Below are 8,797 nucleotides of genomic sequence, written 5' to 3'. Positions count from 1 at the left end.
TTAAGATATTGCTGATTGAATTTTCCCCCACTCCTAAAATTCTTCATTTTCGCGTATATAGAGGTACGGTGTGCCTCGCACAGTTCGGGCGCACTGCGCGCGCGTGAACTTGGCGCGAGGCACTACCGTGCCTCTTGATTTTGTAGGTATTTACTTTTGTAATATAGTAAAAGTAAACGTATTCATAAAGTTTGACAAAAATATATATAAAAGCGGAACAGTTTGCCTAATAGTATATATGTTTACAAAAGTATCTCCACCTGTGTGATAATATTGTACTCATACGTGAATACTTTAGACCAGGTGCTACAGCACATGCATGACATAGTCCGTTTATTTTTTTGTTTATCGTAAAATTATAAATATCTAATTTGGTAGATTTCAAAGAAAGAAAAAGATGCAGTAATTCTCCATTATACCAAAAATACTGTGTGTAGGAAAATTAGGAATCTGTAGATATATTTGGCACACATTCACAGTAAGACGCAAATAGTGTGTCACTCCAAGATGAACAAAGATAAAACTGACAGATAAAATGGCACACTATAGGCTGAAATAAGAAGATGTGGGAACAGCAGTTAAAATTTAAAAAGAATGGTTATGTGCCGGACTTACAGTATTGTGTTTCAGCTCCTATAAGACGAACAAAATACACGTGTGGTACATCTCTCGACGACATATCGGAACTTCAAGTTCTTCACAATCGCCGTTAGTAGTACTAAACGTAAGCATATCACAAATAAAATGTTATTTAATTTTTTAGATGTAAATTTGTCTTTTTTCTCTTTTTCTCAATATTAATTGTTTTTCATATAAAAATACAAAAAATGAAGAAAAATGAACCCGGATAAACCTTCGACTTCTTTCGAAGGCAAACCTAGCCAAAGAACCCACAGTAATATAGATCTTGAAGTAGAAGGTGATAAAAAAAATCAGCTTCACCACGATGTACCGATACAAGACAAAAAAACAAACGAACAACAAACAACAAATATTCTTGACTTTCCAGATGAAGTTCTTCTTTGTATATTGAAAAATGTAGACATAAGCGACTTGAAGAATCTTCGATTGTGAGTTGTTTTCTTTACGGGAGGCGAGTGATAAATAAATATCCGAAACTGCAGAGATCGCGACAGTAGTAGGACATTGGTGTTGTTGACAAACTGTATCTTTTAGAAACACAAGCTTATTAGTATACGTAATGTTTGCGTGACAGTGCGTCAAACTATAAATAGTCAATTGAAATAATATCAATCGCCTCTCTTTAAAATAACATACTTATATTATATATGTTTTAAGTTTTAAATAGGTTGTGTTGGAATTAATTTATTATAGATGTTGCACAAGACTTTCAAGACTAGCGGAAGATAAATTTTTATGGAAGTTGGACTATCGCAAAAAACCTATTCTTGTTTCTCAAATGTTGCCGTATGATACCTTCTTAGAACCTTTAACACACACCTTAGCAATACGTGGAGATTTCGATCAAGACTGGAAAAATCTGCTTAGCTGTTTTTTTTTTTCTGAAATAAAACAAATATGCCAAGTTCTTAACACATTGATTATCGAGGATTTTTATATATCTGTAGAGGAGGTATATATTACTATTTAATATTGAGATTGAAAATATTGAGACAGTACGTATATATACAACAATCAGCTAAATAATAAATTATGAGGAGAATATAATACGATAGTTTCTTTACTTGCTTTCTTATGCGGTGTGATTTTAGAGTCGCTAGGTTTAAGTGGTAGTACATTTCTAATGCTAGAATAAAATGCGTTAGTCCTTCGGTACTCAATCGCGTACAGTAATTACATCATTACAGTTTGTTACGTGTAAATACTTTTCGAGTGATAATACTAATAATTGTGTGGTATGTCATCAAACATTTCTGTACCAACTATTGCTAACAAAGTACAGTGAACATTTTTGTAGTACTACTTTGCGAGACACACTCTTTGTAAAGCATATTTGTTAAAATGTCTTTTTCTCAGATTTGTTACAAAAACATGTCAATTTATTACAATTGTTTTAGATTATGCCATCGTTGGCAACAACTATTGAAGAGCTTCAAATCATCAATTGTAGATCTTATCACAATGTTCAGGACTTTCAGCCGGTGCGCTTTGTTCGTGGAATATGTTATTTCGTGCCCTATATAAAAGTAAGATAGTGTACTATACTATATACACACACATTTCTTAAACCGACACAATAGTAAATTACAAATATAAACAAATATAACTACAGCGCTTGACTTTCAAGAAAGTTTTATGTGATTTGGAAGGGTCACTTGTGACATATATAAGCAACCTTACAGAACTTGAGGAACTTAGCTTTATTTCATGTTTTCGCATAAAGGAATTTCGTCGAAACATAGATGTTTCTTCCCAGTATAAATGCCAAAAACTAAAGGTATTTTTTATTTGAAAACATTAATAAACAAAGTACTACACATTTTATCTACTTTTACTGCGAAAATAACACTTTTCTAAAGACGTGGTTTATTTTTTTAAAATTTTTTAAATAGATTCTAGACTTTCGCAACACAGCAGTTGAGGATAGGCTAGTTGAATGGTTTTGTCACATTAAATCTTTAGAGGAACTGTATCTAGAATGCCCTAAATTTTTAAGGAAAGAATGGTCATTTCGATTATTACAAGAGTTAGAAAACATTGGATACAGACAAAACATTTCTTTGATTCAATATGATGAAATGCTTCAGGTGTTGTTAGATGCAGAAGTATGTTTTCTAAATTTTAGCATTTTTTCTTTGTTTTTTAAATAAACACACACGCTTGCGCGCAATAAACAATAGTGGTAACACATTCAACAAGTTGTTATTGCGTATTGTATGATTAAATAGCTTATTTTGATTTAGCGTCGTTCTGATAACAGAGTTGAAATAATTGGTGTGAGAGACGAAACATTTCGGCACTATTTATTGTCAAAAATCAGTGACTATATAATTAAATGTAATAATTTGAAAAAATTACATATTAGGTAAGTAAGAATTGTAGAAAACAAAAAAGCGAACATATTTTAAATAATGATGGTTTTATTTCAGACATTATTGGCGTGTTACTAGAACAAATATTGATAGAATAGCTACGACATTACCAAACTTGATAGAGTTGGATATAACTGGTTGTTGTGTAACTCTAGAAGATGTTAAACATTTTGAATCGCAAAGACCTAATGTTCAAACGTATTCATCATTTAGTGAATCACATGACAAATATAAATCTTCGAGTGTATAAGTATTCAGACGAAGTTAATGTGACTTTAGAGTATAAAAGAAACGAGGTAAAAACGAGAATCGTTACCTATCCTAATAAAAAATAGTACTTGACAATCTGCAAGTTTCTGAGTACTTATAACAAANCTGTACATAACGTACAAAAGAGTAACAAAAGAGTAATTATGCAAGAAAATCACATTTACGTGTAATTGTAATAATTGTACCTGCAAATATAATTATTACTAAATTTAGTGACATTGTAAGGTATTTTTATATGAGAACATAGACGCTAATAGACTTAAGATGTGAGAGAGAATAAAAACAAAACTATTTTATGTCAATTTTTATAAAACAGATAAAAGATAATCAAGTTTAGGTATCTGTTTATTGAGTTCAAACTAAACAATTGATGTTCTGACAATATAGCTACAATAGAAACGCAATTACAAAAAGTCTTACCGTATAGTTAAGATTTGGTTAATATTTATTACGTTGTAAGTTTGCAGATGAGCAGACTTGTTTATTGACTTGTTTACGATAAATTGTGATAATCTGAAAATAAACTTAAGATTCATGCATCTTAATTTAAAAGATTACGCTGAAATTGCTTGCACTACAAAAACATTTTTGTACCTCGGAAACATCAGTATAAACATAAAATTAAGTATGAAACAAACAACAGTGTGTTTTTTTTATAAGCACCTTTATAGTTTAAAAATCACATTTAAAAAATGACCATAAAAATTTGTTTTTTTTTCCTCGTCGAACTACAAATATTTGACTAATATAAGCAACAACTGTACTGTAAACTTGTTTAGTACATCGGAATTTTATTATGAGTAGAACAAGTAGGAATTTATTGGTGTGCAATCATGTTACTACAAATCAAGAGAAAGAAGAATAATAGAGGAGATCGTGTGTTCTGTATGTTCACAGCACCTAAAGCTGCAGGTTAGGTACATACAGTCATATTGAAATTTTAAATATCCTTAGTCAGAGAACTAGTATGAGTTCGTGGATTGTTTGTATTGTTATTGTTTATGTATTTGTGATTATCAACGACAGTGTCGGACCTTGCAAATAAAAAAAATTTTTTTCATAAAGTTTAATAAAATAAGTAATACGACTACTTAGTGTAGTATTTTTTGTGAGAATTCAGTAGACATAACGTGCATAGTAAATTCGATGGAAGTAGTGTGTCAATTAAAGATAAGTAAATATATAATAATAATTGACAGTGAAGCTCACACACTATAAGCTAGCACTATAAGCGAACTGTCGCGCTCGCCGCGTGTCGCGACGACAAATGTATTCATACTTTTGCCAGGAGAAATGTTAACCGGCATATAAAATATTTTTAACTGTCTGCAAACGTAACTTTTTAATATTATTTTGACAAAAGGATAACACTATGGCGAATGATCGTAGCAGTAAACATGCAAAAGAAAAGTGAAAAAGAAATTGTCTACTAATTAAGAAAAAACTTGAAGCTATGCAATATTTAAACCATATAGAAATATAATTACACACGAAGAAATCAAATTACTTCATGTATGGCCTTCTAGAACTGCACAATGACTTGTATATATGTATAAAATATACTGTAAAAATATTGCGACAGAAAATAGTACGCATTAATGCAGCAAAATCTTAAATCAAAAATCAAAACAATTTCTATGTGATGCATGTAAACTGGGCTCTAAATAATGTTTGTCGAGTATTTTAAAATAAGAAGGTAACGTTTTGTGATCACGTCTTGACCAGAGTTCTGTGATCGTGATAAGTGAGATTCTTCATCATTAGTACGAATTAACAAAATTTAAAGTAATTTATTGAATAGAATATAAATAGTTTACCCTGAAATGGTGCAAATATTGCAAAATAGTATTGCTGCATTACATTAAACACAAATATTAAATTCCCCGAAAAAAAGGATTAAATCTAAGTTAAATCTAAAGATGTAAAAAATTGGAAAAATAAATCTAATTAGATTTAAATTAAATTTAAATAGATATAAAGTAGATTTAAATAAATATAAAGTAAATTTAAATACATATAAGAAAATTTATGTAAAGTGACACTTTTATTTATTATTTGATCTACTTATGTAATACTTAGATCTATTATATTCGATCACATCAAATCTGTTCAGATATGCTTAAATTTAAGTAAATCTGAATAATTGGAGTATAGAAGATCTGAATAGATCTAATCTAAATTTAATATTATACAAAAGTTTAAATTGAAAAAATCTATTTATATTTATTTAGATCTACTTTATGGTTTTTTAGATTTAATTTGGATCAACTTAGATGTAATTTTTCATTTTGTTTATCTCGTTAACTTCAAGTTAGATCTAATATATTTTTGTCCGGTTGTACAATTCTGAGTATCAAAGAATTGAAATATTATAAAATATAAAGTTAATAATTTCTAAATTGGATTTTTCTTATTTGTGACAAATAGTATTTACAAAATTTTATTCTGACAGGTGGCAAATCATCTTTTTGTTACTGCAGTTATGGCGACATTTTTTGTCAATTCATGATGCCATTTTTGTGCAATATTTTTTTATTAGGGTAATAATTTATTAGTAAGTTTTGAACTAGTAATACTTTTTGTGACATATTGAACATAGAAACACAATCGCAGAACGTCTGCGTTTTATATTTAAGATTGTTGTAATATTACTTCAGGTACTTTATCTTTTCTGTATACATGGATTGTGTTAGTTTGATTACACAAAATGTGATATGGAAATATAACATCAACCTATAAATACTCACTTAAAAAACTGAACGGGAACAATGTTTACGCAAATTGTATATTTTAATTTACTATTAAAATCAAAGAATATATTCACACATAACAAAGTGGCGCACAATTTGCGCGAAGCGCACTGTGCTGATTATACGCGAAATCAATATGAAACACGAACACTTATTCTTTGTAATTATATCGTAATATCGCGTTTTTTTTGGCGTTTGGTGTAGTCTGCATACAGTGGATTACGTTCCAAAATTAAGCCATGATTATTCTTGACTGCGGTTCGATATTCACTGTCTGTACTCATCACATACAATCCCGCAATGTGATCATCCATTTAAAGACAGTATTTTGACTGTCGCGCTTGCTGCGTGTCGACGACAAGTGTATGGAGAATTTTTCCGGAAAAAATGTTGATCGTCGAAGAGGTATAGCGTATTTTTTTGGAATAAGTGAAAAACAAAGGCGGCCACCGAGCAAGCACTAAACTGCGGAAATTGAATAAAGCGCAGAAAAGCAACGACTTACAAAAGCGTTAGTACACATAGAACGCTCAGTGTCGCTGTTACAAAGAAGAATCAGACAGAACGCGTTCCTTCGTAAATCGTAGAACCGGTGTAAAAAGAAGTACTCCACGACACTTTCTGGATTGAAAATAAAATTTAAAATTTTTGGAATGGCGTATGAACTAGCTTAACAAATCCACTGAGCCATAAAAGCAATAAACCAAAAGTAACCAATTAAAAAATCTAAATAACTCGAAAGCAGAGCTCCCGAAGTAGCTACTAGTAGTCCATATTTCTATAGTCAAAGTGCCAAAGTAAATCTTTCGCAAGTTAGAAAAGATTTACTACATTTACTCTGCGTTCGAAAAGCACGCTATTCGCGCTATTGCATTATTCTATTTTTGTTTTACATCTAATGAGCAATTAAGATAGAAGAATACAATAGCGCTATTAGGGCGCTCCTCCAATAACGCAGCTTTTAGTAATACGAATACTTAGCGTAGTACCTGTAGTCAAACTTACGACAGTGAATTACGCGCTGATATGCGTGAGCGCTTCGTGCGGCTCACTGACGTGTGCCCAGGTAAAGTCGGCGCTAGTAGCTTGAGTTCTTCATTAAGTACTAGTTTCTTATATGTAATGAAAAAGAACGGTTTTACTTCTTCTATGTGCCTACGAGAAATGCTAAAGGTATTGTCGATCACACTGTATATATACATATACGTATATACATATATAAATATAAGTTATATCTATGTATTTTGGGTGTAAAGTGTTAGGTAAAAGTAACTAAAAAGGAACTAAAAAGTAAATACAAACATTATGGATTGCAAAGTACATGACTAACAACACATCTTTATTTTTTTGGAACTATTGATTTAATGTATTTCTGCTGTTTACTTTGTGTGTTACATGACTAGAAAAAAGCTTGCTTGTACTTTACGAACTTAAATAATTCATGGACATAGCATTTTCTTCACTCGAATGATTCGCGGACATAGTTGCAAAACGTGTATATTGCTGCGTTCGAGAACGAAAACACAGAAAATTTTTAGAGCCGTTTTCATGCTTTCTTCTGTTATTATTAACGTAACTTTTATTAGTTTGGTTTTTTACTACTTAGTATTTTGTAAGTAATTTTCATGCAAATCGTCATAAGGTTGCATCAAAAGAATATGCACGAAGTTTAAAGAAAGAAAGAAATTCAGATACAAAAAATAATTTAAATTTCAAATGTAATTTATATGAATTGTATCGTAATTACGTGTAAAAAACGTGAGAAAATGTTTTTTAGTTTTTAAATATTTGTACGTGTTAGTGAAATTTCTATAAGACCATTGTCACAATGCGTGTACTTTTACGTGTGCAATTGCGCGACACATGTGATTAAGTGATTACGCCGTTTGAAGATTAGAAGAGAAAGAGAGAGAAAGAGAGATTGATTAATTACTACGATTACAGAGTTGTACACTAAAATACTTACCGACTTTTCAAGAAAAAAGACCGTGCTTTTGGTTTTTGTTTTAATTTTCTTGTTGACGGCATTCAATAAGAAATTGCATCATTATTAGTTTCTCAAAATAAAGTCGAACAGTGCAATCATGCTTTTAGGTCCCCAAAATATTGTACACGACAAGAATGTAGCGTTTGCATTGTACTTAATAATTTATACGTCTGCAAAATTAGTATACACAAGAATATAAAACTTTTTTAAAAAAAAGTATATGTAATAGTTCCGATCTCACCTTCTCTCATACCTATTTGATAATATAATTGTTTATTATGTTCGTTGAGTGGTACGTAAAACATTTAATAACAACTCTGTATTTTGGAAATGTTCTATAGTATTGAATAAACCTATACGTTAAGAGAAAATACTTTTATTGTTTTTGTCTTTCGGTTTTAGTTTTAAGAATGTATGTAGATGTAACGATAGCATTGAAGTATATATATATATATATATATATATATGTATATATATTGAAAATAAATTTTAAACAGGCCTTAAAATGGATTAAACCAAATGGAAATTCTACCTTATAGCCTATTATCCACGGATAGAAGTGGTGAAGTAAACTCGTTGAAATATTGTTAAATGGGACGTTTCGATCGTTCTTTAATTGGTCGGCTGGCGACTCGTCTCACCTTGTTGACATGTTTTAGCAGTTTGTCTATTTGAAATTTATCAAGGTGCGTATTCATGTTTTAACCATCTATGGAATGTATTTCTTCTCTATTCTTTGTTAATTTTATTATAATTATTATTGTAATCAATGTATT

At 30.4% G+C, this 8,797-nt stretch overlaps 2 protein-coding genes across 2 annotated transcripts in view; both read left to right on the top strand.

Annotated features, from left to right (window-relative positions):
* Nucleotides 1-661: 661 nt before the first annotated feature.
* Nucleotides 662-8,797, top strand: part of LOC109862265 — a 21,999-nt gene continuing 13,863 nt past the window's right edge. Inside the window, exon 1 of the mRNA XM_020442260.1 lies at nucleotides 662-724. The gene's annotated coding sequence lies outside the window, so the exon portion shown is untranslated. The remainder of the gene's footprint in view (nucleotides 725-8,797) is intronic.
* Nucleotides 838-3,264, top strand: LOC109862266. The gene is made up of 7 exons (XM_020442262.1): nucleotides 838-1,070; nucleotides 1,336-1,594; nucleotides 2,040-2,168; nucleotides 2,255-2,419; nucleotides 2,535-2,747; nucleotides 2,886-3,007; nucleotides 3,072-3,264. The coding sequence occupies exons 1-7, from the start codon at nucleotides 838-840 to the stop codon at nucleotides 3,262-3,264; spliced, it is 1,314 nt and encodes a 437-aa protein (XP_020297851.1).

The sequence above is a fragment of the Pseudomyrmex gracilis genome, unplaced genomic scaffold, assembly GCF_002006095.1.
Source record: "Pseudomyrmex gracilis isolate BER0280 unplaced genomic scaffold, ASM200609v1 scaffold_1558, whole genome shotgun sequence".
Lineage (NCBI taxonomy): Eukaryota > Metazoa > Arthropoda > Insecta > Hymenoptera > Formicidae > Pseudomyrmex > Pseudomyrmex gracilis.
This window is presented reverse-complemented; position numbering and strand designations above follow the sequence as displayed.

What these genes read in the sequence shown, in the direction of transcription:
- LOC109862266 (XM_020442262.1), top strand. Translation starts at nt 838, where the DNA reads ATGAACCCGGATAAACCTTCGACTTCTTTCGAAGGCAAACCTAGCCAA. An exon ending in GACTTGAAGAATCTTCGATT is followed by an intron (nt 1,071 to 1,335) that starts GTGAGTTGTTTT and finishes AATTTATTATAG; the next exon opens with ATGTTGCACAAGACTTTCAA. An exon ending in AGGTGTTGTTAGATGCAGAA is followed by an intron (nt 2,748 to 2,885) that starts GTATGTTTTCTA and finishes ATTTTGATTTAG; the next exon opens with CGTCGTTCTGATAACAGAGT.